At 33.0% G+C, this 19,109-nt stretch overlaps 3 protein-coding genes across 3 annotated transcripts; 1 reads left to right on the top strand and 2 right to left on the bottom strand.

Moving 5' to 3' along the window:
• The first annotated feature begins 2,194 nt into the window (after positions 1 to 2,194).
• Positions 2,195 to 6,369, top strand: LOC123916303 (RNA demethylase ALKBH9B-like). The gene is made up of 6 exons (XM_045967741.1): positions 2,195 to 2,513; positions 2,640 to 3,146; positions 4,485 to 4,570; positions 4,654 to 4,964; positions 5,130 to 5,201; positions 5,430 to 6,369. Exons 1-6 carry the CDS (start codon positions 2,339 to 2,341, stop codon positions 5,884 to 5,886), a joined length of 1,608 nt encoding a protein of 535 aa, XP_045823697.1. The 5' UTR covers positions 2,195 to 2,338; the 3' UTR covers positions 5,887 to 6,369.
• Positions 6,370 to 10,567: 4,198 nt separating this feature from the next.
• LOC123916294 (E3 ubiquitin-protein ligase AIP2) lies at positions 10,568 to 13,729 on the bottom strand. The gene is made up of 5 exons (XM_045967728.1): positions 13,445 to 13,729; positions 12,079 to 12,304; positions 11,595 to 11,797; positions 11,115 to 11,330; positions 10,568 to 10,972 (listed from the first exon to the last, which is right to left on the bottom strand). The coding sequence occupies exons 1-5, from the start codon at positions 13,589 to 13,591 to the stop codon at positions 10,823 to 10,825; spliced, it is 942 nt and encodes a 313-aa protein (XP_045823684.1). The 5' UTR covers positions 13,592 to 13,729; the 3' UTR covers positions 10,568 to 10,822.
• Positions 13,730 to 15,142: 1,413 nt separating this feature from the next.
• Positions 15,143 to 17,389, bottom strand: LOC123916288 (F-box only protein 13). Its single transcript, XM_045967717.1, has 2 exons — positions 17,141 to 17,389; positions 15,143 to 16,624 (listed from the first exon to the last, which is right to left on the bottom strand). The coding sequence occupies exon 2, from the start codon at positions 16,599 to 16,601 to the stop codon at positions 15,381 to 15,383; it is 1,221 nt and encodes a 406-aa protein (XP_045823673.1). The 5' UTR covers positions 16,602 to 16,624; positions 17,141 to 17,389; the 3' UTR covers positions 15,143 to 15,380.
• Between the last annotated feature and the right edge of the window lie 1,720 nt (positions 17,390 to 19,109).

The raw sequence follows: 19,109 nt of genomic DNA, 5'->3' as shown, positions 1-19,109 counted from the left end.
AATAAATGAGAAAAATAAGATTGTTTACTTACAATCATTGTTATGAAAAAAATATATTTTAAAGATAACTTTTAAATGAACAATATAATTTGATAAGAGTAATTGAGAATACCGACCTTTTCATCCATTAACATTCTATTTGTAGTGAAAAAATATTTCTTTCAACCTACAAATGAAGAACAAAAACTAAACATTAGCACAAATGAATATTGTTGGATATCAATACATAACACCATGGTAGAAATACGCTCAAAGATTGAGTGAAAATGTCAATTATTAAGATTTAGAAATGAGTAGAAAAAGAATGTGGGGTGGTGGTTATAAAGAGTGAGAGTAAATTTATTAGTCACTAAACTTTCTCATTTTATAAGTTATATTTGGAGGAATGTAAAAAGATGCATACAATTATGATGATTTTTTTTGTTACTCATACAATTACGATGATGCTAATTTAGGTTTTTTTAGATTTAATTTAATAAATTAAAAGAAATAAGTAAAAGATTTTAATAGAGATTATAAACATTTTCTTAAAGTGGCACATCATCAAAATGCTTGCCTATGAACAACTCAATATTTCTTTTACTAGTAAAAGATACAATGATTCACTTTAAATATTTCATATTTGTTTTTCAAAAAATGTATTATCTCTACATTTCATCTTCTCTTTAATATAATGGTTCACTTTAAATGTTTCATATTTTTTTTGGTATAATCATATCTTTTTATTATAGTAACAAGTTAGAATGAACACAAAACTATAGAAAAATGATGTTGTCAAAGAAAAGTTATGTAAAAATGATGTTTATTATACTAAAACTACACATGTTGTTAACCAACTACTAGTTCAATGAGCAAAACAAAAATACATACATGCTATATGCTAATGCTATATGTGTGAGATATCATCATGATGTAAAAATAAAAGTTAAAATAATATAAAATTTCATCTGAGAAATACTCTCAGATACTTTAATACAATATAAAAGATAGTAGTACTAAATATGAGCATACTGGATTGAGATATTGTATTCAATTTGTGAGTTTTTTTTTTTTTTTTTTAAAAAAAAAATTGTTATCGAATATCTTACTTTCAAGTTTCAACATCCATAAATTTCAGTTCAACTAATAAAATGTCAAAATTGTTTAATTTGACACTATGATTGGAGTTCGAACTCCAATCTCTCCAATTTATATGTGCGTGAATTGTTATTTCATCTATCTAACAAACAAAAATGGTACTTTCAACAAATCACAAACAACTTCAATACATGAAATATTGGTGTAAGATATGATTTGGAGATTACGATGAGTGTGTTCTTTTTACTTTGTGAAGTATATTTTTTTTCTTTCAAAATGAACTATAAGTAAAAGTTGATTATATTATGCATATTTTTTTCGATCCTCTATCGTCACATTTGTTGTAATTTTAGGCCAACTCATGTTTTTTCTCTTAGGTGCGGCGACTTTCGATGTCAAATGTGATATTTTATCATTAGATTTTGAGACAACAAATCAAGATGCAAAAAATCACAATTTTTAGAGGAAAATACGAGTTTGGACCAAAATTTCAACAAATATGGAAATATGGATTAAAAATTTGATTTTAAAATAAAGAGATTATTTTCGTGAGTGTGATAAAAGATAAGGATCAATAGTGTAATTAAGCTTGAAAAATATAAATTTTTTTATTTATAATGGAGCTGAGGATCGAACTTAGTACCTCTAACCTACTACCCAAACTTTTCATCAGTGACCAAATCTAGTGGTTTAAGTGTAAAAAATATTAGTGGTTGCATTTAGAACCCGTTTGGATTGACTTATTTTTGAGTTTATGAGAAACAATTTATACAAATAAATAAGTTTTTATATATTATTATAAGCTTTTCAACTGATAAAATAGTTATAAAGATACGACTTTTGTTCGTAAAAAATTATTTATTTGCTTAAGTTATTTTCATAAGCTAAAAAATAAGTCAAATTCGGATCCTTAATTATGAATGAAATATTATAAACCTGATTTTGTAAAGAATTTTTTTTATTTTTAATTTATGCAGCACAAAAAAATTCAAAATCAAACGGAAACATTGCGTGAAAAATACAATTGAATCAAAATCTTAAAAATCTTTCTTTCTTTTCCATCATCATAAAAAAAGATTAAGATATTTATTTTAATTTTTTCCTTCCATATTTTTTTGGTCTGAATATTACTACTACTATATAACTAGAAATAATAAAATCATAAGAAATCCAACTATCTTAGTCTCTTGTTAGCGTTACTGTTTCAGTTTCCAATCAACTCTCTATTCTCTCCGATTCCTCTCTGAGTCGACTCACCGCCATGGACGAGCGAACTCAACAACCTTCAAACAACGACCCTTTCCTCCTTGATTATTCACCTTCCGATCTCCGAACCGCCTCTGAGTTCCTCAACCTATGGCTTCCCTTTCTTTCCAGAGATCTTTGCCGCCGCTGTTCTCAATCTCTCTCCGATCGAATCCTTTCCCTCGACCCAGGTATCATAAACCCTAATTTCCATCAAAGAAACCATTTTTTTTCAACTGGGTCATTCTCCTTTTCATGTTTCACTTATAAAAATTGAAAATTCACACTGTTTTTACTTTTGTTGAATTTTGTTGCAGAGTCTCAAAATCAGAACGGAAATTCTGAGGTTAAGGATGAGTTGGAAGACAACTGTGAATGTCATTCTCTTGGGAGTTGGAAAGATGAGGTTCAAGGGAATTCAACCTTGGAAGCTCAGAGTCCACGCATGTCTTGGGCTGATATGGTACAAGAAGATGATGAATTTGGTGAAGATGAGATTGATCAAAATGACAACAACAATAACAACGTTGGTGTTGTTTTAGGGAACAACAACAACAACAACAACAACAACAACAACTTAGGTGAAAATAGGGTTGTTGTTTCTGATAAGGCTACTTTGCCTAGGGAACAAAGAGAGTATATTAGGTTTATGAATGTGAGGCGTAAGAAAGATTTTATTTGTTTTGAAAGGGTTAATGGAAAATTGGTTAACATTCTTGAAGGACTTGAGTTGCATACTGGGATTTTTAGTGCTGCTGAACAGAAGAGGATTGTTGGTTATGTTGCTTCTTTACAAGAGAAGGGGAGAAAGGGAGAGCTCAAAGGTTTGTGATTTTTATCTCAAAACCTCTTCTTTTGTTGTTAATGTATGTTGTATGTACTTGTAGTTGTTCAATGATGATGCCTCCAGGACTGATTTTAAATTGTGGTTGATTCCGAGATGTGTTGCGTATTTTAGATTGTGGCCACAATTTTAGCTGTAGAGACTAGAGATATTAAACATAAAAAGACTTCGACGTAGCGAGCAACCACGATTAGGGTTTAGGACTGTTATTTGAAACCTGGGCAAAGTTCTTGTTTGTTCTGATGTTATTATTTGTTTGAATTGACATTTGTTTGTGGAAGAATACAACAAGCTGCACCTAATGAAAGATGCTTAAATTGTGTCTAAAATTGTTGTCATTTTGAATGACTTTTTCCATTTTGTGTTATAACTTTTTCCATTTTGTGTTATAACTTTTTCCATTTTGTGTTATAAAGCTATGATTAGTTTAATCAGATTATCTGTTTGTAGTACTCATATGCATATTAGTACTCATATAGATAAAGTAGTTTCATGAATTTGACGATCTATAGAGTTTAGATGACTAATTAACCCGATCCCATTGTATCTGGTCCTATAAATTATCAAGACCTAGTTTATTCTATTGTGCAATTTACTCTATTAAGATTTCTTTTAGCTATACAATTGAATTTGACTTATCAGATGTCTATCTTTGGTTCACTTTACACTGCCAATTCATGTTTTGAATCATTGACTAGATTTCTTATTCTGTAAAGATCGTATTGATAATTTGATTGTGAGATGATAAGTAATTCAAACTGTTAAAGATCGCTGCCGAATGTATGCATGTAACTCGATATGTATTTTAATGATTGCAATGGGAAAAGTAGTCAAAATAAAATGTTTCTTTTTAATGTTTAGCAGTTTCTAGCACCTTGAGGCAAGATGCACCCAAAAAATAGAAAGCATTAAACTATCTTACTTTTTTTATGTATTTGCCATGCAAATTAGCTTCTTGAGGCATGATCCACCAAAAACACACGTCTCATTAAAGGAAGGTTAACATTAGGAGAATTAGAAAACATCTAAGTTTTCACTTTCTACTTTTATTTGCCATGCAAATTAGAACCTTCAATTTACTTAATGTTAAGCTGCTTGCTATCAAGAGTTACAATGATTGACAACTAGTTATCTATTTTTACACTCTTAACTACTCTACACCTTCAGCAACATACTTAACAAATTAGGTAGCTATACTTTTTTGGGTTTCTAACAGTTAGCAGGTTGCTATATATACTACATTGACAATTTGGTAATGTGGTAAATATTATTATTTATGAGGAACTGACTATATGGCGTTGATTCTTAAATTTTTCAGATAGGACATACTCAGCTCCTAGAAAGTGGATGCCGGGCAAGGGACGCCAAACTATCCAATTTGGGTGCTGTTATAACTATGCTGTGGTTAGTCTCTCTCACATAATGTCTTCACATTTCTTTGTTTAGAAAGAATTTAACTTAGCTATCGTTATAAATTTGGATTACAGGATAGGGATGGAAACCCACCTGGTATTCTCCACGAGGCATCTATAGATCCTTTACCTGATCTTTTCAAGGTCATCATTCGACGTCTGGTCAAGTGGCATGTACTCCCAACTACCTGTGTGCCAGATAGTTGCATCGTGAATGTTTATGAAGAAGGGGACTGCATACCTCCACACATAGATAACCATGATTTTGTTCGACCATTTTGCACTGTCTCTTTTCTAAGTGAGTGCGACATACTTTTTGGATCAAACCTGAGGATTGCAGGTCCTGGTAAATTTGATGGTTCATTTGCTATTCCTCTACCGGTAGGGTAAGTATTCAGTCTTGATTTGTCTACTACTTTGTCTAATTACTATTAGTTTGTAAATTGTTGCTACATGACGTCGGATCTATATAGATATAGATTAAATTATTTACCAATTTGACATTGTTATGGAGGATTGAAAATCTTATTATCACTCTTTTTTCTCTACAGATCTGTACTTGTCTTAAATGGAAATGGAGCTGATGTAGCTAAGCATTGTGTACCTGCAGTCCCTACAAAAAGGTATATACCGATAGGATAGTATGATATTCCCTGTATGACAAGTTATTGATTTGTCCACGAGGTCTCTGGTCTGTTCAGTGGTAATAATTTGATCTCGTAACCTCAAGGAATGAAGTTCAAATCTCATTGGGGGTTGTAAAATGGTTATCAATGTCACTTTGATTAATAATATTTGTTTTTAAAAAATGGTTATTGATTTGTGTTCATTTTTGTTGAAAATTTTGCTAGGATATCAATCACATTTAGAAGGATGGATGAATCCAAGCGACCTTCCGGATACGTCCCAGAACCTGATCTTGAGGGGATCCAACCATTGTCCTATGAAGCTCAGCCTCAGCAAGAAGAAAATATCATGCAAGAAGAAATTATCAAGCCAACTGTTGTGCAAAACAGACCTAACAATCATGATGAGAGGAGAAATAACAATAACAGAAGAGGTGGCAGGATTGATGGAATGGGATCTGCACCTAGAAGCGATAGATTCTCAGAGCCTCGTGAGTGGAATCAAAATTCACCAAGATCTGCTCCAACCCGAAACAACAGTAGATATTCAGAGCCTCGTGAGTGGACTCAAAATCCACAAAGATATGCAGCTAGAAATGATAGATTTTCTGAGCCTCGTGAGTCGCCACAAAGTTCACAAAGATCTGCAAATAGGTGGAGTAGGGTAAAGCCGAGCAGTTAACAAGGTGGTATATTATTAGAATCTGAGGTTCGTACAGGTTCACAGTTAATTCTCTGGTCTTTTATCCCATCAATTGGTAATGTTTATGCGATTCGTCTACATATCAAATAGATTTGTCATGAAAGGTTTCTTAACTTTGGTTTTCGAGAATGATATACTCTGGCAATTTTATCATATGACGATTGGGGGATTGGGGGCTGCTTCGACATCTTGAATTCGTTAGCCAGAGGTGCTGGTATATATTAATTTGAGTGAACTTACAAAACAATAATGGTTACAATTCATTTTTGAGGTAATAATATTGGTTGCTGTGTGAGGTCTGCATTTTTAGCATTGCTAGAGTTGCTTGGTTTGAGATTTGTAGTGGGATATAATCATTTTTAAATTGCTTGCCTGTGAAAGGATGATTTTAGGAATGTTGTTTAGTACAACAAACAATTATACATATTGTTGATCATTACATGTCTGATATATTTTTTGCAAGTACTTGTTATAGATTCTGCACATTAATTTTGGTCCCACTATTTTTTAGTCCATCTATTTCAATTTTTTTGCTTTTGGCCCGCCATCTCATTTTAGGTTCAAATTCGATTATGTTGCGTAGACATATGACATGGCAGATGTCACATGAATAAAAACAATTACATGTAACATTATTATTTATTTTAATTTCAATAAGTGTTATTAAAATAAATGTTAGAAAAACGAAATCCCTAAATCTCTTTCATGATTGTTCTTCTCGCTCCCTTCATCAATTCGCATGCCGCCTCCATCCCTCCTCATTCAGTTTCGAGTTAAATCTCCAGATTTTGACTATTCATCTACTTCCTTTTTTGAGTCTTGAATTGCAGTATGTGTGTGTATGTTTACTTTTATATTTTGATCCATTGGTTTGGTATTTCAAAAGTAAATATATAAATAGTTTCTGAAAAATGGTGAATGAAAGTGGAAGTTTCTTTCAAGTCAAGAAACTAGCTTCCACTCTCTTGTAAAATGTTTGTTTTTCTTATTCTATGTTAAAAAATATACTTAGTATCAAAATACTACTTTTGTTGCAAGACGAATAACACAGCAATGACAACATAATACAAGCTACAATGGTGAACAATTTGAAGAACGACTCGAGTGATAACGATGAACGGTGACAATGAATGAGATCTTGTGTGATTTGTTTTGATGAGTATTTTCAAAATATAAAGTTTTTATAATGTTTACAAATATATAATTAAAAATATTAGTGATTAAAATTATGCATTAGCGTACGTGCAGTGATATAGGTCTTATATTTTGGGACGGATGAAGTATTTCAATAGACATAGTCTATATTGTTCAGTATTCATAAACAAAGATCTAAACAGTGTTTACGAACTGTTTTTAAGTTTTTGGTCCAACACGAGTGTTTACTACGCCAGTAGTTCCTCAAGTGGATTTGAGATAAGTTGACGTAGATGTTAATTATAAAAATTTATAAAGAGTGTTCAGGGACACTGTTTAACATTTTCCTTAAAATCAAGTTATTAGGAGGAGTACACTTCGGGCTAAGGAAGTATGAATTGAACAGCTTTGCTGAATTATCCTACAAATCTCAATAATCTAATACTCTGTTGTTTAAGTAAGTAAGCATAGATGAGTTAGTTCACACGGTTTATAATTAATTATCATCATAATTATACTTTAATTAAAAATCTTCATTTACATTCAAATATTCAACTTACTTGTTAGGAGAAAAGATAACATTGGATGTGCTCATGAACAATATATCACTCAAACTGTTGTGCTGAAATGCACAACAGACACAATAAAAAAAAAGTAAACACATTCACTTTAGGGTTTGCAAAGGATATTGATATCTTCAAAGTAGGGTGGACACAGACGGAACCAGAAAAAATGGTTAAGGGTGGCGAAAATTTAACATAAAGTGACAATTAATACAATAAACAAATATATATTAGTAGAAAACATCACTAATCCGGGGATCATTAATATTTTAAAGTGACAATTAATTTAAAATATAATAATATCATAAATGAAACACTTATAATGAGATAAAGAGGAATATCTTATTATTGTCCTATGAAAAAAAAAGAGGGTAAATTTAAGTTTTTTTTTTTTTTTTTTTTTTAACTTCTAGCATGAAAGAAAGATATGTAAATTAATGAATCTAACTAATTAAAAATAGAGTAATAACTGCATGGAAGAATCATGTAATATAATAACCGCATGAAATTTGGTATGTGCAATGCAACTAAAATGCTTTAGAGTAGTGATGCACCTGGCAGTAAAATGAGTGATACTATGAACTTTTACATGGTGAATTTTGATAACACGGAATAGTCAAGCTCTCTTTGGGAGGCGAATATAAGTTTTAGTAGGATATACTCATATTTTTTTGTCCTTGGGGTGGCGAGCGCTCTTAATCCTATGTACCTAATTTCGTCCATCGAGGTGGACATTACGATTGTCGTTGCTGCAACAGGTGGCAGTGGAGCTGCAGCCACCAATGGTGAAGGAATCGAAATTCCATTTTAAAATAGTGAGTTATTAGGCATAGTAACAAAATTTGTATCTTCGAGAATTCGCTTGAACTCACACCAACTTTTGTGGGGGAAATATTAAGTGACTTGGGTTCGGGTTCAAATTTGGGTTTTTTTTTTCCAATACTAAAATATGGGAGCCATACGAATAATGAGAATTTCCATCTGAATTCGTCTTGCGCATACATTCATTTTGTTTATTTTTTATTTTCAAGACGAGTCTTTAAATAAGTGGTCTCTTCTATTTATTTATTTTTGTTTAAACAAATTTAATTATTGAAACACATATTTTTTAGCTTTATACTTGTTTTAATTATTGAAACACCAATTTTAATACCTAACTTCATAAGCGTTTTTCTAAGTTTGTGGTTTGGTTCAGGTGGCAAAACAAAAATTCCAAACCGAACTAAACTGTACGTTTGAGTGAAAATTTGACCCAAATACAATCAACAAAATGCGTTTTTTTTGCGATTTTTTTATTTGAGTTGGTTCGGTTTCTAGTTTTCTATTTGATTGGTTCAGTTTTTGAACATTCTTAATTGCACCATCAAAACTATAGAGTACGGAAGTTTGTACCTAAGGGTCTGTTTGGTTCGAAATAGAAGGAGGGGAGGGGAGGGAAGGGGAGGAATTTTAATGGAGGGGAGGGGAGGGGAAGTGAGGGGAGGGGAGGATAATATTTATGTTTGGTTCAAAAGAGAGGGAGGGGAGGGGAGGGGAGAGATTTTTACTAAATATGTGTTTGGTTCACATGGGGAGGGGAGGGATTCTAAAATTAATTTACTTTTTTATCCTTGTCATATTTACAAAATCTCAACATTTTAAAATTATTCAGTATTCACTACATAAACAATTAAATATGAAAACTCAATAACCGAAAACTCCAGAAATAATCAAATGCAAAATTCTAACAAAATTTTTTATGTTCAAAAATATTAGAGCACTTCTAAAATATAATGTGTAGAATATGAAAATATGTATAAAACAATTTATTGATAGTTAATTTTCCTAAAAAAACTTGTTGATAGTTTATATATATATATATATATATATATATATATATATATATATATATATATATATATATATATATATATATATATATGTACAGTGCAACGAATTAAAAAGTGTTCATTTTATTATATATAAAAAAAAAGTATTCATTCCAAAAATGTTGTAGGATAGGTAAAAAATAAAAACAAGTATCTTGTAAAAAAAAGTACATTAAAACAAAAAAATAAAAATAGTACAGGTAAAAAATAAACACAGGATGTTGGCAACGTAAAAAAAATGGCAACAAGCAAATAACTTAGTATGATTTAATATAAATTTTAAAAGGAAAGTTTTGGTATTTTCAAATAAATATGAGGATAATTATGTCAATGTAATTAAAATTATAATAACTCATCTCTCCTCACCTCCCCTCCCTCCAAATCCCCCCAATTTGGGGGGAAGCAAAAATTGGTCATTGAAGGGATTTTGCTCACCTCCCATCCCCTCCTCTCCCCTCATAAAATTTGAACCAAACACAAAACATTTAAAATATTCCCTCACCTCCCCTCCCCTCCCCTCCAAAAACCCCGAACCAAACATACCCTAAAGGAGATTCACTCAATCCAAAATAGTATGTTGAAAATAATGTATTGCTTGCAATTTTTAATTATGTTAAATGGATTTTTGTGTGAAGGCATTTTGGCAGCTTCTTCTTCTTCGACCACGTTTGGTGTTGAAAGGGTTATCCATTTAATTATGTTAAATGGATTTTATATCTTTGTAAACATGGATAAATTTATAGAACAAACTGTGTATGTCAGCTCTAACTAATTTATAGAGAAATGTTTTTCTAGGCATTTGGTCCCAACAGTTATTGATAATTTGTAATGCTAAAACAATTATTTTCCTTATTTTGAGGACTTTTCCTTGTAAATAATTCTTGTTTTTAACATTATGCACTGAAAAAAAAAGAACCGCCATTGAATTAATCCAATTTTTTAACAGATTTTGTTCAAATACAGGACCGAATTTGGGTTGACATGTACCTTAAAATACAAGAAACGGTTTTGCAATTTTCAAAACCAACCTCAAGTTCTTCACACTTCACAATCTATGGTGAAATGAGATAAAAAAAATCCAATTTTATTGCCGCGTTTACCATTAATCATTGCCGCGTTTACCATTCAGGCTAATTGGGTGCATTTTATGAGCTGTTGTTTATATATAGCACAACCCCTTCAACATTGTTTGGAGGATTGTATTTGTAGACAATCAGTGTTCAGTAAAACTATAGAGATACCTCTAGTTTCAAATAATGAAGAATACACAACTATTCACCAACTGAATATTTTGAATCCCTTATTTCAGGGTAAACCATGTTATACATTGTAATTGTATTGAATGATCATCTAAACATACATGAATTCACCACCTCGAAGAGCATTTGCAGCACCTTTCCTCTCCTCTTCAGCTTCTTTTTCACGTTCCTTCCAGCTCTCATAGGCATGATCATCAGTTTGCAGTTCGTAACGACAGATTGGACAAGAATTGTGCTCCTCCTGCCACATAAGAGATAAAGTTGAGCAAACTTCAAAGTTAATGTCACTTTTTTCCATATCTCTCCATAGTACCAAATGAAAAAGTTGGTTTTATAAGGGTAAAACAGAACTTTCAGTAAATAAGTGGACTTGGAAACAATACCAGCCATGGCTTTAGACATGGTGGGTGGAATGTGTGCTTGCACGGCAACTCTTGCATGTTGTCATTTAACACCAGATTTTCCCTGCAAATGGCACATTCTGCATCTTTCCCCATATTAGCTAGGATTTCTTCTGTGAGACTAATGACAGGAAGTTTCGCCACAACTTCTTTACTTGCAGGAGGAACTCTTGGAGCTACAGGACCACCAGTCTCCATCTAACCAATTTTGTTTTTAAAATAAATAAAATAACCAAAATGAGTCACCCTTGATTAAACGGTGTAGTGTAATAATAAAAAAAGACAAAAAATGATTCCAGCTTAGTTATTATCAATCAAAAAGAAAGTTGAAGCCGCATATACATCTTTCTTGAAGTTATAGAAACTGAACTAGAAATTCAACGTCATGTTAATAATTAAGAGAAAAAAATGAAACCGAATAAGGGATTATCAGAAATACATGAAAAGATATTGGATAAATACCAGGGGCACAACTTCTTCCAATCTATTTCTAAGCATTTCAAGGACACTAGCAGCGTCATCTTCTGTGCTTCCATTTGTTGCTAAACCTTGAGAGGATTCGGCTTCAAATAGTCTAGCAGCTGCTGCCAAGAGGTTTGCCTGCACCATCCAATCAGGTTGTGGTGGCTCTTGATCTACTGTAAGGTGCCCCTCAAAAAGATATCCTGAATCAACACAAAACGTGATAAACATTAGGAAGGTTAAAGTAAACTATTTAAAAATACACGAAGCACACAGCTCATCAGCATGAAAAAACTATAAATGACACATCAAATTATCAAAAGGAAAAAAAGATATCCTGAATCAACACAAAACGTGATAAACATTAGGAAGGTTAAAGTAAACTATTTAAAAATACACGAAGCACACAGCTCATCAGCATGAAAAAACTATAAATGACACATCAAATTATCAAAAGGAAAAAAAATCTTCAAAAAGAAATCACCTCTATTTTCACGATTCACTGCAGTTTGCAAAGTTTGCGAAGGGTTGTCTTCTAGATGCAAATTTTCCCTAGCCTGAGCAATGCAAGCCTTCAAGTGCTCCTTCTCAGAAGGTTCAGAAACAAACGATATAGCCTGCTCAAAAAGGCCCAAGCCAGCACTCCAGAAACCTGGTGCTGTATATCTCGTCTTTAACACTGTAGCAACTCGGCATATAACAGTATAAAACTGCCACCACAAGCAACATCACAGTCAATTTATTGATCAAATCAAACAATAATAACATTTAGGGAAGATTAACCTATTCAAATGTACCCCAACAAGAGCACTTACAAATGACCTACCAATGAAAGATCATTAGCAGGAACAAAACTAAATAGACATTCCTGACAGAGCCATTCTAACTTATGAGTTGAACCCATCATTTGCATTAACAACATACATACATATATCAACAGCATGTTGTTGAATATATTTTTTATTTTGAAAATTGGCAGCAAAGGGAGGAAACCCCAACCCCAAGACTTCTCGACAGGATGCCAATATCACGCTGAGTCTGCAAGCAAAGGCCTAACCAGCAAATTACTGTCTAAGTAGCACCGGCACTTTAGATTGAAGGCATGCTCGAGAAAACACCCATCACATATTGTTACATTTAGTTCTCTTAAACTATTACCGGTGTCGAAGTATCCAGTATCCATGTCAACGTCAGCACTTCATAGAATGTATTGCACATGCTCAAAACCCCAGGAGTCTCCAGAAGGACTGTTTGGCAATTGCCAAACATTAGCTTATAGCTTATAAGCTCATACGGCAAAAAAAGCTTGTCTAGTAACATTTTTTTCTGAGCTTATAGCTTATGTTTACTAGCTTAAAGCATAATAGCTTATTATTTTTCTCTCTCTATTATACCCCTATCATTTTTTTCTGCCACTTCATATTTATAAACTAGTTGAACAGCTAATTTACCAAAAACTACAAATTAAGCTAGTTTATAAGTTATTCACTATAAATTCATCCGAAATAAGCTAGCTTATCAACTACATGCTACTATTTTTGCCAAACAGAGCCAAGGATCACCTGAGGGGAACTTGGCTGGTTCAGGTAAATTCAAACTCTCAAATATAAGAGGTGAAAATTCAAGTTCGGATCCTAAACCGTATATATACAATTAAACTGTAAACACTATTCAAGATCAATCCTAGAAAATTCAAAATCAGTTCTTTTTGGCCAAACATAAAGAAACATAGAAAAATGAACAAAACCCACAAACACTAGTCTACAAAATTAAATCTTGGAATTCAAACTAGCAACTAATTACACAATTAATTTGAATGTGAATGAAAATTTGAAATGAAAGGAGCATACAGATTTACGGAGAGAGGTAGAAGCTGATGGATATGATTGTTGGAGAAGAGATTTGAGAGATGAAACAGCGTCTTCAAATTTTTGTTTCTTCCCTAATTGTTTCTGCAATTCTTCCAATTCTTGTTTAATCAAATTCTCTGATTCCATTTTTTCTTCTATTAGTTGTGATTATGAAATTCGAATTTGAATTGCAATGAATTTTCCTTCAGATTATTGTTGAAATTGAAAATCCCTTTTTTCTTCTTCGTCGTTGTTTTGCTAATTTTTTATAGCGTCGATTTTCTTCGGCAAGGGGAAACAGAAGGAAATAATTGTCTACAAACGCATCTACAGTTCTTTCAGTAGGCCAACGAATCATTATTTGCCACGTCATTAATGATGTAGTTTATTTCACCATTTTTTTAATGTTTGATTAAAAGCTTCAATTTTACCAATCGTTAGTTGGTTCAGTGGTGATTGGCGCTGAACTTGGTAGGGAGGACCGCGGTTCGATTCCCCGCAACTGCGATCGGGAGGGGCTGAACCACTTGATGCCAGAACTGACCCCCGAATCAGATTCAACCGGTGGTGAAAAACAAAAAAAAATGCTTCAAATTTCAATTGTTTTATAAGATCAAATTTCAACTTTATTTGTAACCAAAAAAATTCCAACTTTAATTTGTGAGTGTATTGTTTTTTTTTTTAATTGCTAAAAGGATGGCGTTAGGCCGAACTACAAACTGACTCGACGAGTAAAATAAATATCGACAACATCCTACATGAGAGATTAACACATCCCAATGGAGGGTGAGTAAGAAGAATAGAACTGGTGGGCATGAAGAGAGCGTGAGTTGCAATCCAGTCAACAATTTGGTTTGCCTACCTATATTATGTGAGATATTTTAACCTGATGACGTCTCATCATAAGGCGATTAATGAGAGAGACAATAGTAGCACAAGGGTGCGACAAAAAACACCCTTTACTGATCAAAGACACTGCTAATTCTGATTCCATATGAACGAATTGGGCCCCCTTGTCCCACACCATTTGAAGAGAAGTATGGATGTCCCATAGTTCAGCCAAGCCATAAGCACTATGCATGATCAAAATTGCATTTCACCCATCCACTTTGAGGCTTCTTCCAAGCTACTTCAATTGAGGGGAGTAATGTCTCTGCATATGTGGGTATGTCGCATTGACTCTGCTGCAATCAGCCACTAGAGTCTTAACTTGTGTTAAAATTGCTCGAGTCGAGACCTATTTTCCAGCAAACACAACTTGGTTTCTCTTTTGCCATAGTAGCCACACCGTAATGCCGAAGATAATGTCTACCCAACCCTCCGGCCTCTTTAGATGGTCTGAGATTTTGCTAGAGTTAGGGGGCATCATTCATGAATGTAAGGAACCGTTTCCTTTTTGTTAGGACCTTAGGGGGCATCATTCATATATTCTCACAACCCATAACAAAAGGTAATTTTCATATATCCTTTCATTATGAAAAAAAGCAAATAAAGAAATGTCAATTTTCTTTCAATGAAATTGTGATATGAAGCAGTCTGTCTATCATAGATAGCTTTTCAAGATATCCTTATGCCAAAGCTAATAGCAAATAAATTGCACTTGAGACAAAGATTTTACCTTAGTATAAAATAAAAAGCATTGACATGAGACAAATGTTGGTAAAGTTGCAACAACATAGGTAAAAAACAATGAAAAAGAATCATCAACAAGATCATTCATTGATAATAGTACAACTAAATCAGAACAGTGTTACATCTGACAATCAGTTAAGAAAATTACAATATAATCTGTCATTAATCAATCAATCAATCATTATGGTTAGCTTCCATCTCTAGCCATGTTGCATAAACAAAAATCAAATTAAAATTCAAGCTAACAAAACATAAAAAATGTTTCATAACCAAAACCAAGATATCCGGCCAGGGCATTTTGCGGTCACACAGATGCTTCTATCCTCGGCTCGAACGAAAATGCAGACATAAAATCTATGACTTCTCCATTTACGCAACATTTTGGCAATTCAACCCATTTGTTGGTCACCAAATCACACAGAACATAAGTACACAGCTCGGGAGAGTTCAAGCAAATAAAAATCTGAGAGCCAGCACCAACACAGTTGATATCCGGCTTCTTTCCATACCACTCATGAGACATTGCAACAGGCATTGCTGCAATCTGTTGCCAGCATCGGTTAGCCTCGTCAAATTTCCACACTCTAAGACTTGTGCTTTCCAAGAATTCTGATAACAAAACAACTAACATCTCACCGTTACATTCCACGATATCAATAGAGTACTCGCAGAAAACCGGCAGCAACCTAGGATACTCGAAGAAACACTTGCAAGTCAAATTGCAAGCTACAACAGTCCCGAAGGAGCTAAGAAAATAGACTATCTCCTGACCATCTTTGTTAGTAATGACCGAAGAATATTGCTTGGTTGGACTTCTCTGCATGCTACTTGCAACTACATTGCCAGCCTTGCTAAGGAAGTACACAACATTGTCGCCAGTTGAATCACAATCCATTGAACTATCATCGATCTTCCTCCCAAGAGCATGTTCGTCTTCCCAACAGGCAGAGCTCGAGTTGTAGACTTTAAACGAAAGATTTGGGAGTTCACCAAAGACTAATACAATCTTGTAGGATATTGGATCACTGAAAGCCGAACTCATAACAACGGCATTGAGAGACTGATTTTCCGAGGTGAAATTCAATGGAGGGAGTTTGCAACAAGATCCGGTCACGGGATTAGACACAATGAAGTTTCCGGACAATGTGCGGTAGCAAACAAGACCACCAGAGGCTGCAACAGGAATGGAACTTTGGTTGGAATCTTCGAGCAGAAGATTTGGATGATTGATTCTTTTCCAACCGTTTTCAGCAGAGTCAAAGATGACAGATTGGTTGAGACTCGGAGCAACCATGAAAAACCAAGGATCCCTAGAAGGGATGTGTGAGCAGGCAAGCTTGAAACTCACAGAAGCAGCAGCTGATTTCCATCTTTTGCACACAGAAGTAAGGCGAAAGAAACTAGAAGTCGGTAACCACGAAAGTACCCTTTCAAAGAGATCTTCATTCAGGTCATCGAGCGAAAAGCTGTCAAAGAGTAGATTGTCTCCATTTTCTGGAGCCTTTCTTTTCAAACTATGTTCCATTGACCACCAATTTGAAGCAAACACTGCATAAATAAATGAACTATTAACCATAATGTTACCTAAAAAATCAATTTTTTTTTCCATTTTTCCAGAACAAATACCAGCATAAAAACCAAATTTATGAGAATAATAATAATGACTTTGAAATGAACACATAAATTTATCAGGAAAAAGGGTAACCATGAAAAAGGTCAAAACTTTCCCTTACATTCCAAAACCCTTTTCAATTTTGCAATAAAAATTGCAAAGCTTGATTGATTTTGATAACACAAAATTAAAGTTCAAGACTTTATAGAACTGTTAAAAGAACCCTCCAAACTTAAGAAGCTATTCTTCATAAACAAACATTAAGCTTGAAACTTCAAATGCAAAAATCAACCCTTTTACTAGAAACCCTCACAAAAGGACTAAACATACATAAAAAAAACTCAGAACTCTAAATAGTAGTAAAAACAGTAACTAAAACAAGAAGATATATTCAAAAGGGTCTTCAATAATGATGATACAATACAAGAATCAAAGTAAGAAGAAAAAGGTACCTGAGAGAAACAAGTGAAGGAGCTTCTTCTGCTGCAAAGTGAGAGTGTGTTTAGTGAACACAAGAAACAAGAATTAATGAAAAATGGGGGGTGTGGATTAGGTGTATAAAAATGGGGGGTTAGTGTTGAAGGATGAAAAAAGTGAAAAAGGGAAAGTGGTGAAGAAGGAGGAAGCTTCGTAGGGATCTCTTTATTAGCAACAATGGATGGTTGACACTTTGACAATATCACAAACAAGACACACACACGCACACATGATCTCACACGAGTGGCTTAATGTTACATTAGATTCCGATGTTATCTATGTTATGTCAACGGTTTTTCTGATGTCAATTTTTCATTTTCTTTAGATTATTGTTTTGTTGGTACGTTCGTACAAATGGGTCAATTTAATTTCACAAAATATTTTCTGTTTTATTTTTAAGGAGAATGTTAACTTGTGCCCTTAAGGCACATGTTAAGGAAGCAAAAATAGAAATTATTAAATGCTAATTTGTGCATTTTGATTGATATCTTTAAAACTTAAAGACCGTAAATAGAGTGAAAGTGAGGTAGTTTTGTGAGGTTAACTCAGTTGGCAGGACATTGTATTATATTATATATATATATATATATATGTAGGAGTTGGAGTTCGAACTCCGGTTATCACATTTATCCACCTTAAGGGTGAAATTTCTAGTCACTGATTTACTTGACAAAAAAATAAACTGAAAGTAAGGTATTTAAATGTCAAAATAAAAACAAAAATTATTATTTTACTTTTAAATTATTATTTTTATTACAAATTTTCCATATTATTTTCATTTTACTTATGTTTTTTTTAAAATTAGTATGGTAACCAACTGCAAACGCATGTGATTGAACATTACGCTCTGATTTAATGTTACTTGAATTTAATAGTGTGTTTGGTTGTGTGTTTGATCATCATATTCACACTTTTAAATCCGAGTATTTATTTTTTTTAAGGAAATTTTTTTATAGTATTTCATTATTAACTATGTTACCAATACATATTGATACATCAATAAAGAGGTGGAAACTAGCTAGAGATGTGGCCACCCTTACTAAGGTATGAGCAACCTCGTTGACTTGCCTCCTAATAAACTCGATACGAGAGTTTCTAAAATAAGTGTTATAGACACGTACGCAATCCTTAATAATATCTCCGAGCTCAGACGCGTTAGGATGCTTACTATGGAAAACATTTCCAACTGCAAGTCATGGACCCAATTGAGAGCACTGAGTAAGCCAAAAGCTTCTCCTATATCGACATCAGTAATGGACGAAATGGATATTATAAAATCATTTAAAATAATTTCAACTAAAGATTTCAAATCTTAATATAAAACCGTGTGAAAATTGTGTGAAAAGTTACAACAAGCAATCGGTTTCGGATCTTGGACGCGGAAAAAAAACAAAGGCGAAGTCTAAAATTGTGCCATGGGTAGATTATACATCAATCAATGAAATAATTGGTCTCTTGAACTTGTATGAGGTGTATTCCCCACTAACTAAATTTCATATTAACAGCATGGTAAGAGTTTTTTTTTCTTTACAAGAGCACATCATGGTAAGAGTTGAAAATTTAAATTCACTCTTTTCACATATAATGTTTAAAAGAAAAATAATAATAAATTGATAACTAAAATTACTTAAAATAGAAAATATATTTTAAAAAAACATATTTACATTGTTTTTCCTTGAAAAATATTAAATGAATGTGATTTCTTATATTAAAAGTACCATAAGAAAATTGGATAAAACCTATAGACTATATGCCAATATGTAAAAGACATAAGTAGTTGACTCTTGTTAGAAGACAATTTAGAGGAGCTTTGGATTCGGGTTGAAAAATGAAAAAGTATACTAAGCACACAACCAAAAAATAATTTAATAATAATTTGATGTTGCATAAAAGAAAGAGAAAGTGGAATCTCTATGTTAATTGTCAAAGGTAAAGGGTTGGGTT

This window comes from Trifolium pratense, linkage group LG1 (genome assembly GCF_020283565.1).
Source record: "Trifolium pratense cultivar HEN17-A07 linkage group LG1, ARS_RC_1.1, whole genome shotgun sequence".
In the NCBI taxonomy this organism is placed as follows: Eukaryota; Viridiplantae; Streptophyta; class Magnoliopsida; order Fabales; family Fabaceae; genus Trifolium; species Trifolium pratense.
Note: the sequence above shows the minus strand (reverse complement) of the source record. Positions and strands in the feature narration are given on the sequence as shown.

Excerpts from the sequence above, each read along its gene's own strand:
- LOC123916288 (XM_045967717.1), bottom strand. The coding sequence starts at position 16,601 with ATGGAACATAGTTTGAAAAGAAAGGCTCCAGAAAATGGAGACAATCTA.
- LOC123916294 (XM_045967728.1), bottom strand. The coding sequence starts at position 13,591 with ATGGAATCAGAGAATTTGATTAAACAAGAATTGGAAGAATTGCAGAAA. Across the intron at positions 11,798-12,078 it reads AGTGAATCGTGAAAATAGAG|GATATCTTTTTGAGGGGCAC; the intron begins GTGATTTCTTTT and ends GTGTTGATTCAG. Across the intron at positions 11,331-11,594 it reads TGGAAGAAGTTGTGCCCCTG|ATGGAGACTGGTGGTCCTGT; the intron begins GTATTTATCCAA and ends AAAATTGGTTAG.
- LOC123916303 (XM_045967741.1), top strand. The coding sequence starts at position 2,339 with ATGGACGAGCGAACTCAACAACCTTCAAACAACGACCCTTTCCTCCTT. Across the intron at positions 2,514-2,639 it reads AATCCTTTCCCTCGACCCAG|AGTCTCAAAATCAGAACGGA; the intron begins GTATCATAAACC and ends ATTTTGTTGCAG. Across the intron at positions 4,965-5,129 it reads GCTATTCCTCTACCGGTAGG|ATCTGTACTTGTCTTAAATG; the intron begins GTAAGTATTCAG and ends TTTTCTCTACAG.